Source organism: Propithecus coquereli, unplaced genomic scaffold (assembly GCF_000956105.1).
Source record: "Propithecus coquereli isolate 6110/MARCELLA unplaced genomic scaffold, Pcoq_1.0 Scaffold179, whole genome shotgun sequence".
Classification (NCBI taxonomy): domain Eukaryota; kingdom Metazoa; phylum Chordata; class Mammalia; order Primates; family Indriidae; genus Propithecus; species Propithecus coquereli.
Genome location: NW_012142634.1, coordinates 4,822,707 through 4,850,129, shown reverse-complemented (window position 1 = coordinate 4,850,129; position 27,423 = coordinate 4,822,707). Strand labels below are relative to the sequence as shown.

The 27,423-nt window shown below is 42.3% G+C and overlaps 1 protein-coding gene across 5 annotated transcripts in view; it reads left to right on the top strand.

Annotated features, from left to right (window-relative positions):
- The first annotated feature begins 224 nt into the window (after positions 1 to 224).
- FAM45A (family with sequence similarity 45, member A) overlaps positions 225 to 27,423 on the top strand; it is a 35,790-nt gene continuing 8,591 nt past the window's right edge. For 2 of the 5 annotated variants that reach the window (XM_012642410.1, XM_012642413.1), the window contains exons 1-6: positions 16,029 to 16,115; positions 18,415 to 18,611; positions 20,721 to 20,800; positions 23,889 to 24,037; positions 25,047 to 25,158; positions 26,894 to 26,994. In XM_012642410.1, the coding sequence (XP_012497864.1) occupies positions 16,061 to 16,115; positions 18,415 to 18,611; positions 20,721 to 20,800; positions 23,889 to 24,037; positions 25,047 to 25,158; positions 26,894 to 26,994 (694 nt within the window). In that variant the 5' untranslated portion in view covers positions 16,029 to 16,060. Of the gene's footprint in view, positions 247 to 16,022; positions 16,116 to 18,394; positions 18,612 to 20,720; positions 20,801 to 23,888; positions 24,038 to 25,046; positions 25,159 to 26,893; positions 26,995 to 27,423 lie in introns of those variants that run through there. The other 3 variants (XM_012642412.1, XM_012642411.1, XM_012642414.1) reach the window with 3 other exon arrangements.

The following is a 27,423-nucleotide window of genomic DNA, read 5'->3' as shown; positions in this document are numbered from 1 at the left end:
CAAATTATTTAAAGTGTGTGAAAGCATTTGGTAATATAATAGCCAATGATCACTTAAGTGAATTAAATAAAATTATTTAGAGTCTAGTCCCTTTTTTGTGAATGAGTAAAAGTATAATGTTAATTTCCAGGATAAATGTACCTAATAAATTAAATCAATGGATATTCAGCACCAGATAACAACCATGTTGGATGCTGGAGATAAAAAGACGAAGATGCCTGCTTTCAAGGAGTTAATGATTCACTGGTAAGAATAGATGAGTACACTGTGAGGGACAAGATAGAATCTAATCTGGGCCCGGAGGAAAACGTAATTACTTGCTGTTGATTAATGCTTACTTGGTAGAAAACAGGCAACCTGAAGATGATAGAAACCACTTTCAGAAATGGTAAGAGGAAGTAATCAGGTTGATGAAGGTTTTTTCTAATCAAATTACTTTTGAATTACATATGATGGGATAATTTCTCTAATGTATTATAACATTTTGGGGTTTTTTTTTCTGACTCGGGTGGAATAAAAAAGATTCTCAAATGAGCACAACAGAGATACTACATTATACATATTTGCAACATAATATCATACAACTTTAAAACCAAGGTGTTTTATAATTTACAAAATGCTTTGACTTTTATCATTGTATTTATAACAATGCAGTAATGAAGGTATTTAAACTAATGAACATAATGAATTTCAGAGCAGTATACTAAGATTCACAATAATACATTCCTCCAACAAACCATTATCAAGTGCATACCATGTGCCAGGCACAGTAGGTAGGCACCTAATGGGTGTAGGGTTTACAGCAGTGAACAGGACAGACTAGCTTCCTGCCTTCACGGACTTTGCAGTTTTGGGGACAGGCCAGACTTCAAACGCTCACCAGGAGCCCTGTGAAGATGGAGATACCGTTGCAATCCAGGCCCATCTCACCACTCCCAGTGTCTTTCAGTGCCCTAAATAACCCTCTCTCCCACCCCCAACTTGATGCATGCTATCACTTCACTTGGAACATTCTTCACCACTACCCATTCCTTGCTCTGGCAACAACCTTTTTGTCCTTCAAGTTCCACTTAAATGTCACTTCCTCCAGGATTCTTCCTTGGCCCCCAGATTAGGTTAAATGCCAAGACTTTGAGCACCAGTAAACATCCTGTCTTAGCACTGATCATACTTCAATGTAATTACTTCCACACTGTAAGCTCAGAGTGGGTAAGGATGAAATTTGTGTTAGTGTATCCCCAATGCCTGGCAGAGCAATGGGCAGATAGGCTACTCTCAAAAAATGCTAGAGAGATAAATGAATCCCCATATAAAGATTTATATAAGACAGCTTCCCGCTATATCTGTGGGGAAGTAAAAAAGAAAGTCCAATGTGTGTCTTCTTTAATTATAGAGCATCTACCCATCTACATGGAGGTCCCAGTATACCTGAGCACTAAGCACACAAACATTAATGAAGAAACAATAATGTTCTTCACCCAAAGCTCCTAATTGCACTGGTTCTGAACCTCCAGCTGTACTGAAGTTCATTTGTGATTTTCTGAGGTCAGTGTTTAAGGATACAGTGCTCTCCTACACTTAAATACTCCTTCCTCCTCCCCGTCCCACCCACCTTCACCTCACTAACTGCTGCCAATACTTTAAGCCTCAACTCAAAGGCCTCCCCTGCAAAGTCTTTCCTGACACCCGAGAGGTGACTTAACTGCCCCTTTGCCTGTGTCCCTGGCCCATCCCTGAGCAGTCTGCTACACCTGGAGCCCTCCCACAGGGTGGCTGTATTCCTCCCTCAAGCCACTGGTGCCTGGAGATGGGATCAGTGACCAGCTAGCTCTTCCCACTATCTAGTTCCGGGGCATTCTCTTTCCTTCCTCCCTTCAACTCCGAGCTTTGAAACTCAGCCATTGGACTAGACTACCTGCTACCTCCATGTCGCAACCTCTGTAGCATCTACAGATCCCAGGTCACACACCTCATTCCTTGACTCTTAGTTCTGGCTCCCTGTCACTCTCTCCAACATGACTGTCATAATCATTGATGATTTCTGTGCCCATGTAGATAGATGGTCTTCCAATATCCTGGCCACCTTGCCTTCATGAGTGTGTCCTCTGCCTTACCTCAGCCTCATACAAATGGTCATACCTTAGAGTCTAGACCACAACTCAGCAAACTTTTTCTGTGAAGAGCCAGATAGTACATATTTTAGGGTTTGCGGGCCAGGAGGCAATGTCTTCAACTCTGAGCAGCTGTGCTTGCTGAAAGGATTATAGCCTTTTTTTGTATTTTATATTTAATTTGGTGGGGTTTATTGGGAGAGAGGGGAAAAAGGTCTTGCTCTGTTGCCCAGGCTAGAGTGCAATCATCATAGCTCACTGCAACCTCTAACTTCTTGGCTCAAGCAATCCCCCTGCCTCACCCTCCTAAGTGGCTGGGACTACAGGCATGTGCCACCATGCCCAGCTAATTTTTCCATGTTTTGTGGAGATGGATTCTTGCCTAGGCTGGTCTCAAACTCCTGGCCTCAGGCGATCCTCCTGCCTCAGCCTCCCAGAGTGCTAAGATCACAGGCATGAGCCACTATGCCCAGCCAGTATTTTGTCTTTAAAATGTAAAGATCATTCTTAGCTCAAGGTTGCACAAAAACTGGCAGCAGGCCAAATTTGGCACCCAAGCCATAGTTTGCTGACCTCTATGCTAGACCTTGTCATAGGAACAGTCTCAGTTCCCAAATCTTGATTTCAAGACCTCACTTTCCAATCACCACCTATCGTTAACTCTTTTGTGCCCCAGCTCTAAACACCCTTCTGACCTACAGTCTTTTCACTGCCCTTCATCCCCCTGTGTCCTCTGTTTACTCTTTTTCCAACTTGGATTCCATCACTTCATTCTTTTTTTACTCATGTCTTCCTTTATCCTACTCACCTGGCAAAACCCCAACCCTGGTCAAATCCAACCCTCCACTTACTCCTTTGGCCAGAGAAGGATATACGAGCACGTACATTAAATTCAAGACCACAAGCCCCAACAGGCATCTTGTTGCTGCCCAGCCATCCTACTACACTTCTCTGGGCTCTAGCCCGTGCTCCTGGATGACTGTTTCTTACTTTTTTTTCCTCGCTCTTCAATCCTCTAACACCTCCTTGCTCTGCTATACTCTGGTCTCAGCTGATGTCCTCCTGCTCTGTAGCACTGAAAATAGTTAGAAGAGAACTTTGTTAGTCTGCCCTCTATCCCCCGCCTGTGGCTGTGCTCCTACCCTTTGCCTTCCCTGCTCCTACTCTTTGGTCTCAGGCTCCAGTCTCAAGGCCACCCCTACGCACTGGCGCATTTGATTCCACCTCATCTCATATGCAGGGTTGATCACTCCATCTCCTTGAAACACTTTCTTGGCCTCCAGGATCACCCATTCCTGATTTTCCCAGTACCTTGCTGACTACTCCTCGCTGGTGTTTCCTCATCTCTCTGACCTCTACAGTTGAAATAACCCAGGGCTCACCTCCTGAACCTCGTACGTCTTCTAACCATGCTCATCTCTTGGTTCTAGCTCATGGCTTTAGAAATATTTCCAGGCTCATAAGTTACAAAATTGCATCACCAGCCCTTGACTTCTCTCCTGAAAGCCAAACCTCTCACACTGAGATGCAGATTTGACACATCTGTTAAATGTTTAGCACTCTGCATACATCCAACCTGCCCAAAACCAAACCTCTGGTTCCCTCTGCCTCCAATCTTCTCCATGTTAATACTGGCAACCTCATGCCTGCAATCCCCGCATTTTGGGAGGCCAAGGCAGGAGGATTGCTTGAAGCCAGGATTTCAAGACCTGCCCGGGCAACATAGCAAGTCCCATTATCTACAAAAAACTAACAAAAAATTAGCCAGACTACATGGTGCGTGCCTGTAATCTCAACTACTAGGGAGGCTGAGGCGGGTAGATCCTTTGAGCCCCAGACTTTGAGACTGCAGTGAGTTGTGGTCGTGCCACTGCACTCCAGCCTGGGCAAGAGAGCAAGACCCTGTCTCTAAAAAAAATGGCAATCCCATTCTTCCATTCTGTCGGATCAAAAATGTTGGAAACATCTTTGACTCCCCTTTTCCTGTCACATCCCCAGATCCAATCAATCCATCAACAAATCTCTTATCTACCTCTTACATGGCTACCACCTGGTCCAAGTTACCGTCGTTTCTCCTCTGGAGTATATAGTAACCTGCTAACTTGTCTTTGGCTTTCTATCTTGGGTCCCTTCTCTTTACTCTGCAGATAGCAAGCAGAAGAATCCTTTTAAACCACTCAGCCAAGCTACCTCCCCAGAGGAATCCTTTTAAAAGAAAAGTAAGGGCCAGGGACGATGGCTCACACCTGTAATCCTAGCACTTAGGGAGGCTGAAGTGGGAGGATCACTTGAGGCCCAGAGTTTAAGACCAAAAAAAAAAAAAAAAAGTAAGATCACGTCAGTGTCCTGATCAAGACCTTCTTGTGACTTTCCAGCAAACTCAGTGAAAGTCAGAGACCTTACAATGGCCTTCAAGGGCCTACACAATTCCCCCTTCCCTTTATCCCTTCCCGGCTACCACCAATGTTACCTTTTCAGTGACATCCTCCCCCGCCTCTTTAAAGTAGTAACAACTCCCCTCTGCCCATACTTTCTCAAAACCTTCTCTTCTTGATTTCCCTCCATAGCATTTATCACCACCTGATCCCCAATATATTTTATGAGTTTATTTCTTTATTGTCCACTCCTCTAACATACAATAATCTTGATGAGGGCAGGGATTTTGTGTCTGTTTTGTTCACTGCTGTATGTCTAGCACCTGTAACAGTGCCTGGCACATAATCACTCAATAAATATTTGTTGAATAAGTGACTGAGTTGATTAAAGCAAGCCTACTATATCATGATTGCCTATTTGCATGCTGGTCTCCTGTGTGATCCTGGGAGTCCATTGAAGGTAGTGTCTGAGACAGTTCATCTTTGCCTGTAGACGGTACTGGCACGCGATCAACACCCGGAAAGTGGTTGTTCGTTGTATATTTCAGAGCACCTGGATAGTTTCAACAGCATGATAACAAGGTCTGAAACCTTACAGCCTTGCGTTTTTAACCATGAACGTGTCCAAGTGGGCTTGGAAATCTTTTCAACAGTGGTGCACCAAGTGCAGATGTGGGGTGCAACTGTGCCTGTGCCTGGCAGTTCTCATTGGCCCTCTTGATTCTGCAGATTTAAAGCAGGAAAATTGGAATGCAGATTCTGCTGCACATATATTTAGCAGGAACATGTCTTGGCAGTATTTGTTATTTACTGGGAGAAATACTTCTTACACTCAGCTATCTTCATCCACTAATGTTCTGCTGGACTCCAGGAGAAAGCTGAGGGGCATGTTTGTGGGAATCTGTGCACACACTCGCTCGTGCCATTGTGGCATACGAAGAAACCAGTGCTGCTTGGGGATTGAGGAGGTTATGCCCAAACACACAAAAAACAACTAGGGCAAGAAAGTAGAGTGAGTAAGACACTGTGCATACTGGTTTTGGGTGTGGTTTGAAAACAGGCTTCTCTGTTAAATATGTTAAACATGATTAGAAGGAAACCTGTAACCACAGGGTGTGGGCTTTCATGATGGGGATGTGGGTACTAGATAATCTAAATGTGGACCTTTTCATTGTATTACCTTCTCATGGAGCAGCTTAAATGGCACCCCTCAGAGAACCCTCTCCTGACTACCTACTCTAAATCTAAAGGCCAGCCTGTCTTAATTCTCTGCAGAGCACTCATCATTAACTGATGGTTGTCTTTGTTTCCTTGGCTGCTGTTTGTCTCACCACACTAGATGGTAAGCTTTCAGGGCCAAGGGTGTCTTGTTCACCATTGTATCTCCAGCTCCTGGAACCATGCCTGGCACAGAGCTCACACTCCATTAATACGTGATGTGTGAATAAATAAAGGAATGGAGACTGTAGTAGGTAAAATTCTAAGATATCCCCAAATTCCCGTCCCCTGATAGACATGCCCTGTGTAATCCCTGGGGCTGTAAATATGGGATATCACCCCTGTGATTAGGTTATATTATATGTCACAGTTGTCTTTGTGAAGGGGGGATTGTCTGGGTAGCCCTAACCAATCACATAGCCCTTTAAATCTGGGCCTGGATGTCATGAGCAGAGGAAGTAAGAGTTTCAAAGCACAAGGAGGCAGCTGCATGGCAAGGGACTGCAGGAAGCCTCTAACAGCTGAGAGGAGCCCCAGCCAACAGCCAGCCAGAGAGCAGGCACCTCAGTCCTACCACTGCAAGGAACTGAATGCTGTCCGCAATCTATATGAGGTTGGAAGCAGAGTCTTCCCAGAGCACCTAGAAAGGAACGCAGCCCGGCAACTCCTGGACTCCAGCCTGCGAAGACCCTAAGCAGAGAATCCAGTCATGCTGTACCTGGACTGTGGACCTACAGAACTGTGAGCTGATGAGAGGGTGCATGTTAAGCCTCTAAGTTTGTTTTAGTTTGCTACACAGCAATAGAAACTAATACAGACACCTGAACCATTTTCTCCATATTTATTCTTAGAGAAGCAAGAGCAAAACGTTAACACAGTTTAAAATTCTAAGGCTATTTTGCCTTGTGTGAGGTGAAAACATGGGTACAGTTCAATGGAGGAAAAGGGCAAGATTGTTTAAGGTGTAATTATACGAATTCAGACTGCTCAAGCAAAAATCTCATACAGGGAGTTTGAGATGATGAACGTGTCATTGTACTCCACATTGGTGTTTTTAGAATTAGCGGGTGCAGTTCGCTTCCTATGGAAATAGAATTATAAATACACCTCATTTGATCTCATGAGCATGCCAGATTTGGAGTCAGATGTGGCTTTTAACCCCAGCTTTGCCATTTGCTGGCTCTGTGACATTGGGCAAGTAATCTCTCTGGCCACAGGTTTACTAAGGTTGTTGTGAGGTTTAAATGAGATATTACATGTAGCGCTCTTAGTGCAGTCCCTGATGCCTTGCTCTCTAGAACTCATTTTCACATCTGTGCACATAAGCGAGACAAAATAATTAATGCATGAAACAGTCACAGCCTCTTTCTGCCCCTCAGCTGCTAAAGCATCCTGATATTGCCTAACAGGCATTGCCCTTCTCCCACCCGCTTTGTGCCACCTGCCCTTTGTCAGGTATGTGGGTTAATCAGTTGAGAAGTGGGGTGGAGATTCAAGTAGGAAAGGGCTGAAGTGAAAGGAAGGGGGGAATAGAGATGTCAAAAAGGCTAATGGAGAAGAAAAGGAAAGAAAGAAGAAGAGGATGGCAGCAGGTGGAGTTATTGGCGAGGAGAGTAGAGAGAGATTTCAGAGCCTGTGCTGGATGAATGAGAGAGAGTTTACAAAACAGGAGGAATCCATGCTGATATAAATAAGATTGAATAAGAAAATACATTTGAGCCCACACTGGGTCCCGAATAACTTATGTAGATAATTTACCCTTGAAGAGGTGATGCATTCCCCACCACTTAAGCATGTAGGCTGGGAACATTCACTCTAAGGCATAGAATGAGGCGTTGCCCAATTCAATAAAACTTAAAAAAGAGGGCAGGCTGTGCATAGTGACTTCCATCCTAAGAGTACAGTATAGAAAGGGAGAAAAAAGCATAACTTTACAGTGGAGAAACCTGGCAAACAATCTCAGCCAGATGATCATGGTTAACACTTTGATGTAGTGAGAATGGCACTTTACCTCTGTGACCTTCTTCTTAAAAATGTTTAATCCGGTCTAATCATGAGAAAAACAGAAGAATCCCTGTGGAAGGACAGTCTACAAAATACCTGACCGACCCTCCTCAAAACTGCTAAAGTGGACCAAGAACAGTGGCTCGTGCCCGTAATCCCAGGACTTTGGGAGGATGAGGCCAGAGGATCACTTGAGCCCAGGAGTTCGATGTTACCGTGACCTATGATCACGCCACTGCACTGTAGCCTGGGTGACAGAGCAAGACTCCATCTCTGGGGGGGAAAAAAAAAAAAAAACAAGAAAAAACTGCTAAGGTCATCAAAACAAGGAAAGTCTAAGAAACTGTAATAGTTAAGGAGACCCTAAGGAGGTATGTTGACTAAATATGACGTTTTATCCTAAATGGAATCCTAGAACAGGAAAAATAGGTAAAACCTAAGAGAATCTGGATAAAGCATGGACTTTAGTTAATGATGTATTGGGTCGGGCGCAATGTCTCATGCCTGTAACACCAGCACTTTGGGAGGCCAACGCAGGAGGATTGCTTGAGGCCCGGAGTTTGAGACCAGTCTGGGCAACACAGCAAGACCCCATCGCTACAAAAAATTCAAAAATTAGCTGGGCATGGTGGCATGCACCTGTTGTCCCATCTACTAGGGTGGCTGAGGCAGAATGATTGCTTGAGCCCAGAAGTTCAAGGCTGCAGTGAGCTATGATTGCACCACTGCACTTCAGCCTGAGTAACAGAGCAAGACCCTGTGTCAAAAAACAAACAAACAAAAATAATGTATCATTATTGGTTCATTAATTGTGACAAATGTACCATACTAATATAAATTGTTTAATAATAGAGGAAACTGGGTGTGAGGCATGTGGGAACCCTCAGTACTATCTTTTCAATTTTTCTGTAAATCTGAAACTATTCTAAAATAAAAGGTTTACTTTAAAAATATGTAGGAAAAGGAATTTTAAGACATTTCGTTGTAGGTAATAAATTCTGCCCTCTTTAACGTTCTTCAAAAAATGCAAATAAGGATCAGAATTCATTTTAATTGTATTTTTCTTGCTGAACTATTTCTTTTAATGCAATATAGCTCCAAAGCTGGGTTTTTTGGGGTCTGGGATCTACCCATGTTCCACTATCAGCATCTTGAAACTTTGGAGAACACAAGACGGATGACTTCATCTTGGGAACATTCTGGAAACTTCATTTATGCTGGAAGCCAGTTAACTGTCAGGACAGAGTGTCAGAGCAGTTGACTGAAGCCCCTTCCAGTCCACTCTTCCAGTCCACAACTGAGCCGGAATCCCTTAAATTAAAAGAAATGCCACCCTAATGGCTCCTCAGCTGACACATGCCCAGTGTATGCTTAAATCCAATTATGGAAACAAATATGGGCCATGAGCAGTGGCTCACGCCTGTAATCCTAGCATTCTGGAAGGCTGAGGCGGGAGGATCGCTTGAGCTCTGGAGTTCGAGACCAGCCCTGAGCAAGAGCGAGACCCCGTCTCTACTAAACATAGAAAAATTTAGCCACGTGCAGTGGTGTGATTCTGCAGACCCAGCTACTCGGGAGGCTGAGGCAGGAGGATCGTTTGAGCCCAGGAGTTTGAGGCTGCAGTGAGCTAAGCTGATGCCACTGCACTCCAGCTGGGGCAACAGAACAAGACTCTGTCTCAAAAAAAAAGAAAGAAAAGAAATGAAGATGAGAATGAAGGGCCACATTTGGCTGGCAGGGACCTGGGAATTTGAACATCTGTGGAAAATGTTGGAGTCCCTTGTCCACACGCTCAGACAGTTTGGGCATTTTCCAAATTCACATCAGTTCCAACAACTTCTTACTCTTTTTCTGGGAGCAAGGAACGAGCAGACCGTGCAGAAGTAATTGACACAGCAGGCCTGAGACTGATGCCCTTAGAAAAGCCTGCTGGCAAGGTAGGCCCTCGGCTGGTGTCTGTGAACTTGGATTTCTGCAGTGTTGCCAGCATTCCAGGACTGATAAGAGGGACTGACTGTGCCTGAACTATTTGTACTTACAAGGTGGTTCTTGAAAGTTCGGAATTTTGGCACGAGCTAGGCAGAGTGTGCCTATGTGACTGGTCCCCAGTAAAAACCTTGGGTACTGAGTCCTAATGAGCTTCCCTGGGCAATGCATTTCACAAGTATTGTCACAACTTGTTGCTGGAGGAATTAAGCGTGTCCTGTGTGACTCCACCAGGAGAAAACTCTTGGAAGGTTGGGCATCGTTTCCTCCAGGTATCACTCCATGTACCTTTACCCTTTGCTAATTTTGCTGTGTATCCTCTGGCTGTAATACATCATAGCCGTGAGTATAGCTGTATGCGGAATCCCGTGGGTCCTTCTAACAAATCATTGATTCTGGGGATGGTCTTGGGGACCACCTATACAAGGCTATCCTTATCTGTAAAATTAGCATGAAGATTTCCACTGATTCAAACCTTTATTGAGAGAGGCACAGAGGAAAGAATGGTTAGCTCCATTTGATCACTGAGAAAACAAGCGCAGAGAAGACAGGCAACATGCCTGAGGTGTCACAGCTAAGATAGGCAGAGGTGGGATTTGAACTCAGATTGTTTCCACACCCCAGCTTCATCTACCTGTGACAGCACAGAGGTCGGTCTCCTTGCTAAAGGTTAGGAATGCCTCCCCTCTCCCTCTCTCCACCCTTTCTACTCCTTTCCCCTTAACTCTGGGAAACCTGTCTGGCAGGTCAGACAGCACAAGTGGTGAAATATGAGGAAGTCATCAATTGCAGTCATCCTCTCACCTTCCCATAAACAGCTTCTCCACCCCTGGCCCTGTGTCCTACCTCATCACAACCTGGACTCAGCCTTCAGCATCCTTCCCCTCCCTGCACCCACCATCTGCCTCGAATCCTTTGTTTTATTATCTGTTCATCATTGTCTTCATCTTCAATTATTTTTTAATTCTTCCTATCTGCCAGAGTCAAAGATGGCTCCCATGGGCCTTGGCCACGTAGGGCTGCTCCCTAACTCATTCATTGAGGAAATACTTTGAGTCCCTGCCATGGGTCAGGGACAAGGAGCAAGGAGATGCAAAAAAACCTAAGACACTTTTATACTCTTCCACCTCTGAGACTTTTCTCCATTTTCCTCAAGTTTGGATCTCTGAAGTCCTGGAAGCAATGAATCTGGTCCTGCCGTCACCCCCACTTTCTGTGCCTGAGCGTCAGGTGGTCGCAGGCAGGCACTGTGCTTTGGTGATCTCTATCCATCTCCAGCCCTCAGCCCATGCTGCAGTCTGTTTTACAAACGTTTGCACAGTCTGCAAGGGAAATCAAGTTTCACCGATCCTGTGTTCTTGCTAATTTAATGAAAAATGATACCTTAAGCCCATATACCACACAAAATTAGCGTACGTGTTTTGGGCTAAATATGTTTCTGTAAGACTCAGCAAATGACCTTGGTGAAGTGGAAAGAACAGGAAATCTGTGGTGTATGGGTTTTAACATACGTTCTCTTCTTTTCTGTTTACCATGTTTCATGAAATCTAGAAATGCCATCAGTGATGAAGCATCATTATTTTACTTACCACTAAGAAAAAGAAAACACTTCTAGTTATAATTCTGAGATGCATCTCAATTTCAGAGAGTTTTTAATTTAACTACTGGAAGCAATGCAATACTAGAGTATATTAAAAATGGTGAAATAAAAGTAAACGGACATAGAAAAATTGCTGAAATCTTATCCACCTCAAGAAATCCACTGTTATTGGCATTTTAATATGTTTCAATGATATTTTTACAGGTATGGGCATTACATATAGTGCATGTAATACATTATACATTAAATATACATTTATAAATATTTAACTTCAATATTTTTATGTTCTACATTTATAAATATTTATATTGCATTTTTATTATACAACTCACATATGAATATATTTTCATTGTAAAAGATTGAAAAGTTGTGGGGTACACGGCCCCAAACCTTCCTTCACACAATTCCCCTGCCCTCCCTCTAAGGTAACTGCTGTCAGCAGTTGGGTGTGCAGCCCTCCCGTGCCATACATACACGTGACAGCTTGGGCTTTTATACCGAGATGGGGATATAGTGACTTAGCACGTATGTCTCTACCTCACTCTCAGTAGCTTCATAGCATTCTACAGTATGGAACATACCATCATTTCTTTTTGTTGTTTCTTCATTAATGGTCATTCAGGTAATTTTCATGTTTTCACTCTTACCAGCAGCACTGCATGAACATCTTTGTACATATGTATTTGTGTGCATGTATAAGTATTTCCTAAAAGTAGATTCCTGAATGTACACTTTTCCATTTGGATAGGTACTGCGAAACTGCCTCCAGAAAGGCTTCATTCATTAAAACTAATACAGCTACTCTTAGGCAGTTTATATTGGGATTTCTGAGGGTGTCTGGTACATTTCCTCTTAAATTCTCCAACCACAAAAGAATGTGATTTTACATTTTAATTCCAGACAAGAGAGTGATTACCCATCCAAGGAAGATTGTCTAAGTGAAATCAAGGGGTCCTCGCCTTTACTGCAGAGAGAAAAGGGGGCTTAGTAATTCAAAGATAATTTTTTCAGGCGTCTCTTTTGCAAAAGAAGAGGGGGAAAACCCCATAGAAATATAATCTCTGGCAGGGCACTCCACTTCTAATACAGACTGCCTAAGAGTGGCTGTATTAGTTTGCTAGGACAAAGCAGCACGGACTGGGTGGCTTAAACAGCAGAAATTTATTTCGTTACACTTCTAGAGGCTAGAAATCCAAAGTCAAGGTGTGTCTCCTTGGCTTGCAGATGCCTGCCTCTGACCACCTCTTCACATGCTCTTTCCCTGATACACACAGGCCTCTGGGGGCTCTCTGTCCACATTTCTTCTGCTTACAAGGGACATCAATTAGATTGGATTAGAGCCCACCCTAAGGGCCTCACTTTAATGTAATCACCTCTTTAAAGGCCCTATCTCAGGCCAAGGGAGGTGGCTCACACCTGTAATCCTAGCACTCTGGGAGTCCAAGGCAGGAGGATCACTTGAACTCTGGAGTTCGAGACCAGCCTGAGCAAGAGCGAGATCCCGTCTCTACAGCTAAAAATAGAAAAATTAGCTGGGTGTCATGGCATGCGCCTGTAGTCCCAGCTACTCGGGAGGCTGAGGCAGGAGGATCACTTGAGGCCAGGAGTTTGAGTTTACTGTGAGCTAGGCTGATGCCACCGCCCTCTACTCAGGGCAACATAGTGAGACTCTGTCACAAAAAAAGAAAAAAGGCCCTACCTCAAATACAGTCACATTCTGAGATACTGGCGGTTAGGGCTTCAATACGTGAATTTTGAGGAGACACAATTCAGTCTACAACAGTAGCTGAACTATGTTAAGATTTTATATAATTATCCCAGTTTATTAGATGGCAGTGCCCTTCATCCAAAGCAGGTATTTGAGATGCAGATTGATTCAAGGTTGTTAAAGGAAATCTAGGAGAGGATCAATTGTGTTTTCAAATGCTTTACCTGCAAAACCTCACTAAAGATTGCAATGCCAGTGAAACGTGAGTGCAAGTGTCTACTTAGCTTCCAAACTGATTCTGAATCTGGGTCCCACACCTCAGCCCCTAAATACCTGCTTGTTTTGAGAACTAGACACATTAACAGTTACTTCTTGTAACAGTAAGCACAGGAAATCCAAAGGTACATAGTCCAGGCTGGGCGCGGTGGGTCACGCCTGTAATCCTAGCACTCTGGGAGGCCGAGGCAGGCGGATTGTTTGAGCTCAGGAGTTCGAGACCAGCCTGAGCAAGAGCGAGACCCCCTCTCTACTAAAAAAAATAGAAAGAAATTATCTGGACAACTAAAAATATATAGAAAAAATTAGCCGTGCATTGTGGTGCATGGCTGTAGTCCCAGCTACTCGGGAGGCTGAGGCAGGAGGATCGCTTGAGCCCAGGAATTTGAGGTTGCTGTGAGCTAGGCTAATGCCATGGCACTCACTCTAGCCAGGGCAACAGAGTGAGACTCTGTCTCAAAAAAAAAAAAAAGGTACATAGTCCAGGATTTTGGTCTAATGGGAGAAACAGGACAGCCGTATACACACTTAAATATATTCCAATGTGAACATTGCTGTCCTAGCTCTATGGCCAAATGCTATTAGACGCTGGGAGAGAGAGAGAGAGAGAGAGAGAGAGAGATTAGTTTTGCCTGGGTTTAGGGAAGAAATGGTGTTTGAGTCTTCATAATGTCAAATTTCCCAAGGTAAAGAGCAAGTAGAACAAAGAGACTCATTCAAAATACAGCAGCATTGTTATGATAAAGTAAAAAAGAGGAAACTAATGTCCATCAACAAACAATGCAAATAACCATATTTTCATTCACAAAATACCATTCAATAGTTAAATGTACTGAGCCAGAAATATGAGGAATTTGGATAAACTGGGATAAATCTTTTAAGAAATCTCTAAAGAAAAACATAAAGTTGAACAAAACAAACAAAAGAAAACAAGTTGGAAATGAATACAAAGCAGCATTCTTCAGAATGGGAGGCTACACGGAGTAGTGATGGGATGTGGCTGGAGTCCCACTGCTGGGGGCCACGGCCTGGCTCTGTGGCTTGCAAGTTGTGTGATTGCCTTGCAGTTTTCTCACCTGTAAATTGGGGGTCTAACATACATAGGGGTACTGTGAGGATTTAAGAAAGTAACGTGAGTAAAACACTTAGAGTCTGGCACCCAATAAATGTTAGCTATTGTTGAATTGGTCTGAAATTTCAAAAATAAGGAGTATGATATTTTGTTGAGTAATATAAAGTTTAAAAACATAGGAAAATGACAATCACAAATCTAGAATAGCAAGTACCTCTGTGGTGTGGAGAGGGGCAGAGGGTTGAGGAAGACTAGGGGGTCACTTTAACTTCATTTGTGATGCTTGATGTCTTAAACTGGGCAAAGACCACAGGTTTTCCTTAGGACGCGTTAAATGAAATTTACAGGAGGCCATTATTTTGGACTAAGTTACCTAATTAGGCCCAACAGATGGATCCAAACCAGAATGGAGTCACTTGGTACTAAGTGCCACCTAATCAAAGTGAACTTTGAAACAGGCCAGTTTTTAAAAAAGAACAGGAGGTTCACATCAACCCATCAGAAGAGGCCCAGTTTACGTGATAGGAACTGGCATGATAAGGAAGGCCCCTCTATTTTAACTCTAAGAAAAGTAACTTTGAAACAACCAATCAATCCACTTTTTGTTCTGTTTTTGCTTTCTTCAGCCCTTTTCTGCCCTCTTCTGCTCAGCTCCTTGGAACACCCATTCTATTTTATAAAATGAGACGTCTCCAGATTCTGGAATCACTAATAAAAGCCAATTAGATCTTCAAATTTGTTGTAATTTTGTCTTTTAACAGTTGGTATGCACATACGAAATATTTCATAGTCAATTTTTTTAGAAACATCGAACGAGATAGGGGTGGGATTGTATTCCTGTAGACACCAAGGACCCTCCCTAATTAGTTTTGTGTGATTGGGGGTTGGAGATAAGCAGTAGATCTAGAGGAGGGGTCCTGGAGCCACCCAGATCTTTTACTGTCTGGTTGTTTCCCATCGTTCAAATCTCGATTCACATATCCCTCTCTTCCTCAGAGAAGCCTTCCTTGACATCCGTTGGAAAGCAGTACACCCCCATTCACCAACACATTGCACTATTTTGTTGCCTTCAGGGCACTTATCATTCTGGGCTGTTTTAGCATTTATAATATTTTACTCGCTAATTGTCTATCTCCCTCACTGGAATGCTATGTCCTGCTCAACACTGTACCTTATTAGATCCCCAATTGTTTTGTTTTGTTTTGTTTCGGGGATGACTGGATGAATGAATGAATGAATGAATGGAGACCCTTCCTCCATCCGTAGGACGCCTCAATTTTTAGGAACAAGGTGACCTGTTCTTTTGAGCCACACTGGAGGATGAAGGTAGAATAAGGAAAGCCTAAGAAGGAGAAGGAAGATTGGAGTGGGTTGAGGAGAAGGAGGATGAAGATCTGGATTAGAGAAACTGAGGGAGGCTGCGGAGGCCGAGGGACGTTTCCAAACGGAAAGGACCAAGGGCAGATGAACCGAGCTAAACCGAGGAAGTCGGGGCGGGCTGAGACGGGGCCACAGAGGGCGGAGCTTGGGCGAGGAAGGCGGGGTCCGCGGGCGTGGCCGGCGCCGGCCAGGGTGGAGGCTGCGGGGGGCGGGGCCTGGGGCAGTGTGGGTGGGGCCTGGGGCGGTGAGGAGGCGGCGGCAGCGAGGCGGTGTGGGCGGGGCTTGGGCCCCCGGGCGAGCAGGCGAGGCGGCGCGCGGCTGCGGCGGAAGATGGCTGCTGCTGAGGCGGCGGACACTCAGCTGATGCTCGGAGTCGGGCTGATCGGTGAGGACGCAGGTGCCCTGCCCGGCAGGCCCGCACCCCACTTCCGCCTCTGCTCCGCCTCGGCCCGGGGCGGCCCCCGGCGCCGCCCTCACGAGGAGGGCGCGGCCCCTTTCATGCTGGGCCTGGGCTGGGGGCTGCGGGGCCCGGCCTCGGCGCGGGGACCCGGCCCGCTGCCTTTGCCGCGGCCGCGCTTTGGTCCTGCTCGGCCGGAAGGGAACCCCCAGATCCCGGGGTGGAGCTCCTCCTGCACAGCCCGGCTTGCCCGGCGGAGCCCGGACGTCGAGGGTGCCCAGGCTCGGGCGGCAGTGAGGGGCCGTCGCGCGGGCGGGGCCGGGCCGGGCGGGAGCCGCTTGCGGGCGGCGCTGCGGGGAGGTGGCACGGCCAGGTCCAGCGGAGCCGGGCAAGGCGGCTGCCTCGGACGGCGGGGAGTCACGCATGACTGCTGGCTCGGCGCCCGGCCAGCCCTGGTCGTGGGATCTAGCGGCTCGAGACCTGGTGGCTAACTGCCAGGCCCGGTGCTGCGCATTATACACTGATTATCTCCTGTTCAACTCCGGGCGGGTGGGGAACGTCTGATGTCCACTTTATGGAGGGCAAGTGAAGGCCCAGGGTGTCATTTGTGCACGGACACACGCTGGGGAGTGGCAGAGCTGGGATTGGGACCCTTGCAGTGTAGCCCCAGAGTCCCCACTCCCACCAGTGGAGAACTCCCGCGTCATGTGATCGAGCTCGTGCATATAGCAGGAGTTTCTACATAATCATATGGGGTGGAATCTCGGTTCGTTTCAAGGAATTTAATTATCTTTCCATAATTAAAAGATCACACTTGGGGGATCTTTGGGCAACCCAGAATGTGCCTGAGCCGCGTGCAGTGTTTGAGTGGTGGAACCATTCATCCAATAGGTGACAGCGAGCACCAAGTTGCTTGAATGAACCCCTGTCGGTTCCCTTTGAAAAATTTCTATTCTCCCGAGTTTTTTGCACACCCCTAAAAACTTCCTCTATTCCCCCAATGTACAAGAACATTGCTTAGGCTTAGCAAAACTGGAGAAATGTGTGGATTATTTTTCACTGTCTCAAAGGAGTACATTTATGTGGGAATGGCTTCTTGTATTCATTTCTCATGTGATTTTAAAACTGCTTTAAAGCAAAACCTAAGTACCTCAGGCGTCTTAGTCCTGCCAGAAGGTACTTCTGAATTAAGGCTGAGTTAAACTCTGATTTTATTTAGTAACAGTAAAGAAAAAGATGACTTATGATCATATCTTCAGTTCAGCAGGTTTTTTATGTTTCATATTGACATGAATTTAAAAGGGATTTGCTTCAAAATAATAGAGGGAGGGGTACCCCTTCCCCCATATGAAGGAAAGGCCAGGTGTTGATAACTGCTGAAACTGATGGAGATGGAATTCATTTTATTATTCTCCCTACTTTTTTCTAATATACTTTATATTTTCTAAAATGTAAGGTTTTTAAAGAATCTATAGATCAAAAATTGGATTCTTAACAATAATTGTATATTTCAAAATAGCTAGAAGTGAAGATTTATAATGCTCTCAACACAAAGAAAAGATAAATGTTTGCTATTCCAGTTATCCCAATCTGATCATCACACATTGTATACAGATATCAAAATATCACATGTACCCAAAAATATGTACAACTGATATCTATCAATAAAAAATAGATTAAAAATTGGATTCTTTCTGCTATATGTTTGGTAATTCTCTAAAGGTTAGGTATGTTTTGCCTCAAGTTTTTACTATTAGCAAATTGTTCCTTTTTTGTAATTGAGGTGTTTACTTTGGTGATAAACTACACATATGACTGGATAACCTTTATTATTATTATTTAAAAATGTTTAAATACAGAATTCACACAATTGGCATGTAACATGATTGAAGGAGATTAAACCATTCTACTCCAGTCTTGTATTCAACAAAACTTTTCTATGTATTTATTAAAGATTCTTCCAACTAGATAAAAACTTAATGTACTTAAAAGTTTGTAAGCATTTGTGTGAGAAAGAGGGGGAAACTCTACCAAATCTCTCAGGCTAAATTTTCGTTCATGATTTCGTTATAAAAAGCTTTTTACTCAGGTGACCTAAAACTCAAGATCCATGAGAACTAGATAATTTGAACAGTAGAGGTAGGTGGGAATTTGGGTCTCATGTACTCTGGGTTGCTTTGTAAAGTGGGGTGTTAAAACTGATTCCACTAAGTGCTTCTGAGTAACCAATCAATTCACTTCCTTGCTGCTGTTTGACATTCTCACAGTGACCATCTTTCCACCGTAGAAAAGGACACAAATGGAGAAGTTCTCTGGGTGTGGTGTTACCCTTCCACGACAGCCACGTTAAGAAATCTGCTGCTGAGAAAATGCTGCCTTATGGATGAAAACAAACTTCTCCATCCCTTTGTCTTTGGTCAGTACAGAAGAACATGGTTTTATATTACAACAGTTGAAGTTCCAGATTCTTCAGTTTTGAAAAAGGTATGAGTTCATTAAGGTCAAAAAACCAAAAATATTTATAATGATAAAAGATTATTCCAGTAATGCTTAGCTTTAGACCTTATCATTCACAATACACTTTCAAAAATATTAAACATCATTTTCATTGAGAATGTTCTCTTTCACACTTCATTCTCATTCATTCTATAAATATGTATTGCTGTATATTATATGATAGACCCTGTGGTTGATATGGTGGTGAGCAATATAGCAGCATGTGGTTTATTGAAGTTACAGTCTGATGGAATAGAAATGTAGTAGTTTCCAAGCCATGACTCTGATAAAAGTGGGAAGAAGTATTTTCCATAAATGAAAACTATTTTAAAGAATATGATTATTCTTGGTATAGTTAAGAAATTTTTTTATTTTCATTTGCATCTAGATGATAAGGATATATTAAGAATTTAGAAAGGGTAATTAAGGAAACTCATGTATTAAATAGGCTTTTTTTGCTGTGTTGTTTGATACGAACACTATCAATGTGACATGTGGAAAACCAGTATATGGTCATTGTAAACTTTCCTAGTCCCAGGCAATGCGCAGTTTTTTTGTTTGTTTGTTTTCAAAGAAAGAATATTGGAACAAAGTGGCTGAGCCTGTCGCATGTACCTGGATGGGGACTTCTTTTCCCTTTTCTGGGCTAATTTATAGCCAACAATGGGACCATATGAAGCATAACTAGAATACCAGCTTAAATTTAAGAAATTACATTTAAAATAATAGGAAGGCAACAGTTTAGAAACTGTTGCAGGTTTAAGATAAAAGAGAGATTCATAATTAGAAAATGTAAATGTGCAAGAAGGTAGGTTTCAGTATGTTATGAAGTCTTTGGTTTATGTTCGATAAGTTCTTGGTGAAAATTCTTGATGCAGCCTCAAGTAGATTTATCCCATGTTTTTTTATTACAGACTACCACGTCATAGCAACATCAATATCACAGCTATGTTTTCCAGATTTTGAAATTAGCAAGATTTAGAGATAGTTCTTTTACTTCAAAATATGTTTTTTTAAAAATGTATTTCTTCAGCCAGGCATGGTGGCTCCTGCCTGTAATCCTAGCACTTTGGGAGGCTAAGGCAGGAGGATCACTTGAAACCAGGAGTTTGAGACCATCCTGAGCAACGTATCAAGGCCCTGTCTTTACAAAAAAATAGAAAAATTAGCTGGGCATGGTAACATGCGCCTGTAGTCTCAGCTACTTGGGAGGCTGAGGCAGGAGGATCACTTGAGCCCAAGAGTATTGAGGTAACAGTGAGCTAGAATGACACCACTGCACTCTAGCCCAGGCAACAGAGTGAGATTCTGTCTCCAAAAAAAGAAAAAAAAAAATAGAGACATATAAATAAATGAGGCTTGTTATAACATTACCTTTTAGTTTGTGGCACTCTACAGAGAGTTGATCATTCAAGAACTATATGATTGTTACTGAGATGTATTTTGTTGTTTTTCATCCTTCTATCTCATTAATGAAAAACAGTTGCTATTCAATAGATCAGCAGGTGACTATAGTTAACAGTAATCTATTGTATAATTCAAAATAGCTAAAAGAACAATTTGTTCCTAGTATAAAGAAAAGATAAATATTTAAGGGGATGGATATCCCAATTACCCTGATTTGATCTTTACACATTATTATATGAATGTGTCAAATTATCACATGTTCCCCAAAAATATGTACATCTATTACATATCAATAAAAATAAATAGATAAAATAGTGAAACTATTATAAAAAAAGATAAACGGTATTTAGAATTGCTAAATTGGTAGGTCAGATTTAACAATCCTAGTTCTGCTTTGATGAAGTTAGGGGACATTTAGTAGAAACACATTTTTTATATTTGACTGAAGTATTTTTGTGTTTTAAAACATGTTTTTCTAAAAATATTGCTTATTAGAAAATTAAATATATTTTTATATATAAATAAACACATAATGCATGTGGGGAAGCAAGTGAGGACTAGTTACATTTTGGTCTTTTCCTTTTAATACTGGTATGTCTTATACAAGAAATTTGTTAGAAAATAGTAATAAAAATTATTTCTATTAAAGTATCTCTAAAAAGTATACTTTTTTTTGTTTTTTTTGGACAGGTGACTCATTTTTCTATTGTTCTGACCGCCAAAGATTTTAACCCAGAGAAATATGCCGCCTTCACTAGGATATTGTGTAGGTCTGTATAAAAACTGTATTAAATGCTAATGTACAAAAATGAAGATCTTACTCAATAGTTACATAGCAGATTTCTACACTGAGAAAGCAAATTTCAGTCCTCTGTCTCCCCAACTTAATCTTTAGTGACCCTTCTGAGACTGTTTTTTAAAGAAGTACTTTGTCTTCTGCTTAGTTGATACTACTCCTCTTATTTGGGAAGATGGAGTAGGGAATGAGAAAAAGTTTGCACAGCTACTATAGTTCCTGGGTGTTTTGAGTCACTTGCTACTTTTGGTCTATTACTTGTATTCATTTCCAATATCGAATTTCCTTAGCAGGACAGATATGTTCAGTGCTTTATGGAGTGGTGCACTGGTTCATATGTGTCGGTGTGTAGCAGTCATTTTGGGGAAAGTTAATGGACATTTTGAATTACACTAAAGTACAGAGAAACATTTCTTAGCTGGAATGCTGAGAGGCTGGGGACTTATGATTAATTGGTTAATCATGATTCAAATAGACTCCTTTAATTTCATCCCAACTGTTGGAAAAATTTATCTAAAATATAACAATCTACTTTCTGACCTTATTAAGTATATCTATCTAGTGGACTTAATGAAATTTTTATTATATGTTAGGGACATTGGCTTTTTCTTTAATGATGAACGCTTTTGCAGGATTTTAGTTTTTTGTGGTTTTTTTTTTACTATCATTGTTACTAGATAGAATTGTAATTCTAGGTGTTGTATATTACCCTCAGCCTTCAGGCTTTTACCTGATAAGTCATTTTTGGGGTGGGGACGGTGGTGAAGGGAATTGTTTTTGTTTTTCTCATTATAAGCCCAGTAAATGGTTGCCTTTTTGCCATTTTTGTGCATATACATACACAAAGACCTAGCATAAGAGTATCTTCTCATTAGCTAAAGGTTTCAGTTAGATTATATTTTGACTAAATGAGGTTTTACTGTTTTTTGCAGGCAGCTACAATGTAAAAAAAGTTTTCTTATTGTCATATGATAAATTCCAGGTGTATGCCTCACTGTGGAATGTAAACAATTGTCTCTAATGTGGCACTGACACAAAGGAAATTATTATTGCCAGAAGAGACGCTATCCAGAAGCTATAAACTAAAAACACTGCAGAGGTGTTTTTAAATAAATGTTGGAGTCCCATTTCATTTGATTGAGTCAGGGTTAGGTTATTCAACTGAATTCACTAGGAAATATTCTGGGGTCCAGAAGGCAAGGTTGCTTCAGACCCCACTTCCTGCCCAGAAGGAAGCCCAGAAGGTTTCTTGGAACCTGCAGGGCCATGGCATTGTAGCATTCTGTATGCTCCTCTTCGGTCGCACTGCAAGAGAGGTGAGGACTCAGAGCTATCGCCAGCCACCTCCTCTGCCTCCTACCCTTACTGTACTTGCACACTCACCCTTGCATGCGTGCACACCCATTTGCCCGTGCACAGACACGCACACCCCATACACACCTTCGTAGATAAACACTTATTCATGAAGATGAGGTTAACATGGAGTTGCCCCCTTCCATTTCTGGTGAGAGGCAGGCAGACGTGCCTTCCATAGCAGGCTGCTTACAGTGGCCATGGAAACCTGCATGAGAAGGCTTTGTTCCCCATGTGGATTCTAGGTTCATTGCCATGACCTCCTTCATCCTCTAGTCCATGTAGCTAGTTGCCTTGGCACACAACCAGGGTTTCATACACACTTGGAATAAGATGTTCAGGCCAGGTGTGGCAGCCTGTGGGTGTCTGAACAAGGTCCTCTGAGTTTTGGGGTTTTCCTGTTGAATTGTTTGGGGGAATCCCTCCCTCTGTTCCATCTCTCATGGCCCAGGGTTGTCATGTAGGAAGTCATCCTATGCCACAAACCTTCTTATGTTTCTCTTCTCCATTACTGCATGTTGTTTCTATTTTATAATGTTAGTGGAATTTTTATTTTTTTCTTGGTGGTAATAAAGCATATAATAATCATAAAAAAATACAGAAGAGTATACAGTGAGGGGACAAAGTCCCCTCCCCCCATTCCCCATCCTCTAGTTCTGCCTCCAGACCCCCACCCTCATGCAACTCCTGTGATGCTTATGTCCTTTATATCCTACCAGAGATGTTTCTCCCTATGGAAGCACACATGTGAGTTCATGGCTTCGAATGTATTTTACATATATGAGAACTTACCATATTCATTGTTCTCTACCTTTTTTTTCTTAATTTGTAGATTGAAATAATAATAAAAAAACCCACTGATTGACAAAATTTGGTAAGCACTTAAAACAGTTGCTTTTTTCACTCAATCTACAACAAATATAATTTTCAAGTGATCTGTCTTAAACAGCAGTTTTATTTTCTTCCTGATTTTCTATCCCATCAGCTGCTGAGAGGCCCAAGTAGACCCAGTCATGTTTCTCTAGCAAAATTTAGTTTTATTGCTCACAGGAAGATATTTCAAGGGGAAGAGACTTACTCCACATGTGAGCTATAAATGCAGCCAGTTTCCTGCCAGCATTTTCTGGAAGCTTTAACTTGATGATAAATGTCTAGTGTGCATTTATCACCAGAAACTTAAAAGAGTTTTGATTTCTTAATTATCTAAATATAGCTACCTCTGGGAACTCTGATGATAAGTATGGGTTCTACAGCTAATTACTGCTTTCTCTGTGAACAATGCATAAAACTCCTTTCTTGTCAAAGGAAATCCCAGCAATAAAACAGAGTTGTATGACTAAGAACTGAACACCAGTCGTGAATGTAAGATATAAAAAGAGCTAAGTATACGACATTCTTGAGAATCATGGGGCTTCAGAAAGTCCATAGTTCATTCTCCTGCCTTAGTGACTATGGCAAGCTACCCCAGATTAAGAAGAGAGCTGACTTCAAAGAATTGTTGCAGATCTCTTGAGGTTTTTTCCTTTTAAATATATTTTTGAATTAAATTAGAGAAGTAATACATGTCACGAAAAGGTTGAAGTATTCAGAAGTGTATTAGCAAGTTGGCTTTAGATTCTTTAGATAGTGCCTGTGCCTAGCTTTGGTGCATTTCTGCACGTGATTCATGCCAAATAAAAGCATGGTTGATTTTTTGTCCTTCCTTACAGAATGTACCTGAAACACGGGAGCCCAGTTAAAATGATGGAGAGTTATATTGCAGTTCTCACAAAGGGGATATGCCAGAGTGAAGAAAATGGCTCTTTCCTTAGCAAGGACTTTGATGCCCGAAAGGCATACCTTGCTGGCTCCATCAAAGGTAAAAGAGAGAGAGAGAGAAGGGGGGAAGAGAGGGAGGGAAGAAGGAAGGAAAGAGAGAGAAAGAGAAGGAGAAAGAGAAATAGGAAAAGAGAAAGAAAAGAAAGAACAAAAACCCATCCCAACAACAAAATCCCAAGCCAAGGACAATCTCTCATTAGATTCCATTGTGCCATCTTTCCATGCATTATTTTTACGTAATATTTTACGTAATATTTGCTTCCTACTTCAACTCTTATAGTCCATACTGGATTATAATTCTCTCAGAGGAAAACAGATTTTTTTGTGGCATTTCTTTCCATATTATTCTGTTATTATAGAAATATTCTCTCAACCAGTAAGCTAAATTTCATGGCTCAAGGTCTCCGCTGCCTTTTGTAGTTGTTCCTTCCTTAGATCTTTGCAGTTACTTCTTTTATCTGAAGAGCTCAAGCCCCTGACCTGGAGGCCCTAATTCAGCTCCTAGCCAGGAAATCCAAAATGGCAGAGATTCCCCAGGGCTAAGGCACCGACTTCAGGATCCTTGAGAGGGAAGAGAGGGGACTTTGAAGGCCTCTCACAGAACCTGTCTTTGCTCTTGATCCTGCTGTCCTTTGTGGTTTCTAAGCATCCCTGTTCAGGTGTTAGGTGTTTGTCAAGCTAGCTGAAAAGAACCTAAGATGTCAGAGGAGGATGGGGTTAATGGACATTTTTTTTAAAATCAGGAAGTTTTCGTGATACAGAAAGATTGGGATGCCCCTTCATAGCATTTGTTTCACTTTTTTGTGAGTTGCTTCATCGATGCATCCAGCAGAGTCCCTTGGGGGACAGTTGTAGGCAGCTAGAACACACATTCTGGTGAGCAGATGCAGGGTGGCTATACCTCTCCACCAAATAAGGTGTTTGTATGCCTAAGTTTATTCTCTGTATTAAAAATAATTTTGTAATCATATGACAAGAATGCTTTCTGATAAAAACTATTTCCTTATATAATATGTAATGCAGTAACACTGTAATTTCTTTTTTGGAAGACATTGTATCTCAGTTTGGAATGGAAACTGTTATCTTACACACAGCACTGATGCTGAAGAAAAGAATTGTTGTCTATCACCCCAAAATAGAAGCTGTCCAGGAGTTTACCAGGTACAATCTCTAATTATTTAAAAGTGTGAGCTTTGTTGGCAGACAGTTTGGGAGACTAGGTATTACCATGTGCTTTTTCTGTTGTACATTTGGTATAAATAGCATGTATTTGGGGGTAAAATACCATTTTGTTCTAATGTTTCAGTTTAGATCTAGTAGTTGAACTTTACTGAATTTGGACAGATTGTTCTTCAATTTTAGAAATATGAATATTTTAGGGCAGAGAGGTAGCAAACTTTTTCTTGCCAGGGAATACGTATTTTAAGCTTGTTACTCTCTTATTTTTATTTTTTTTGAGACAGAGTCTCGCTCAGTCACCTGGGCTAGAGTGCAGTGGCATCAGCCTAGCTCACACCAACCTCAGACTCCTGAGCTCAAGCAATCCTCCTGCCTCAGCCTCTTGAGTAGCTGGGACTACGGGTGAGCACCACCCTGCCTGGCTAATTTTTTCTATTTTTAGTAGAGATGGGGTCTCGATCTTGCTCAGGCTGGCCTTGAGCTCCTGACCTCAAGCGATCCTCCCGCCTTGCCTTCCCTGAGTGCTAGGATTATAGGCGTGAGTCACTGAGCCCACCGACTCTCTTATTTTTATAATAGTTTTTTTTTTTTTAAAGAGTTTTTGTTTATTAAATCTAACTTGTTCTTAAGATCCTTTTTTAAAAGCAGGGGAACTTAGAATTTGTGCTGGGTTTACTGTATGCCAGGAATTGTATAAAACACCTTAAATTATTAAATTTACTCATGACAAGAACCTTGCAAGGAAGTATTATTACCCCGTTTTATGAATAAGAAAATGGAGGCTGGCAGAGGCTAAGTGGTAAGATTATGAAAAGAGGAAAGGCTTCATAGTCAGCAAAAGCTGGGTTAAATCCTGGAAGGGTGACCTGTTTGCTCTGCAACTACATAAAAGATACTGAATATTTCTGAGCTCAGTTTCTTTATTTGTAAAAGGATCATAATACCTACCTCATAAGTTTGTTTTTAGGACTAGAAATAATTTATGTCAAATGCTTAATGCCTTGCCCATAATAGATGCTTTAGAAATGATCATTGCTGTGATCATGATTGCCGCAGATCGTAAGTTAGAGGGCTAGAACTTTTACTTTGCTCTCTCTGCCTCCAAAACCCTGTATTTTTCTACCCCATTACCTTTTCCCTCTATATGTATGCCACTTACCCTAGAGTGTCCAAAGCTTCTGAGATATTTAGCAGGGCACCAGGTGGTCCACAAAACCACAGATGAATTGGACACATCTTCCTGCAGTAGTTTTACCACAAGTTTTTCTCAAGGATACCTGTGCTATATGAAAACACACACAGGTGGTTTGCAAGTTTGACTAGAATTTTAAATATAAATGGGAGACCTCTTGAAGATTTCTTGCATGTAGGGGCTACTTTGCATTTCACCTCCAGGCTCCCTCTCCATGGCAGTCTGCAGAGTGGCATTTTGGAGGAAAACCTGAGAAGTATCACTCCTCGCCACCACGGAGATCTTTTGAAACTTCACCTAGAGCTTTTTGTTGCTGATCTAACCCAAAATGCAGAGGACATTGCACTGCTTTAATTTGAAGCCCTGAGGTGTTTGTTAGCACTTTTGAGGCTTGGTCTCACCTATGCCCCTGATGAGCTGCATGACCCTACTCTCTTCATTTCTTCCTTGGGAAGAGGAGAAGGGGCAGGTTGAGTCTTTACAGAGTGGGCCAGCAGCCACTTGATTCTTGCCTTGATTCCCCAGGACTCTGCCTGCCCTGGTGTGGCATCGACAGGACTGGACCATTCTTCATTCTTACGTGCACCTCAACGCAGATGAGTTGGAAGCCCTGCAGATGTGCACAGGTAGACAAGAGGATCCAATGGGAGGAAATACTCTGCTTTAAGAAGGATTTTTTTGTGTGCTTGTGTCCATTCCTAAGGAAAATAGACATCCTTTATTATTTCTTTGGCAAATGCAATAAATTTTTTGCCCTTTAAAAATTTTTTTTAATTAAAAAAGTGATAAATACACATAACATAAAATTTACCATCATAACCATTAAAAAATTTTTTTTTTAGAGACAGAGTCTCACTCTGTTGCCTAGGCTGGAGTGCAGTGGCACAATTATACCTCACTGTACCCTTGAACTCCTGGGCTCAAGTGAACCTCCCACCTCATCCTCCTGAGTAGCTAGGACCATAGGTACATGTCACTACACTCAGCTAATTTTTAAATTTTTTGTAGAGATGGGGTCTTGCTATGGTGCTTGGGCTGGTCTTGAACTCCTGGGC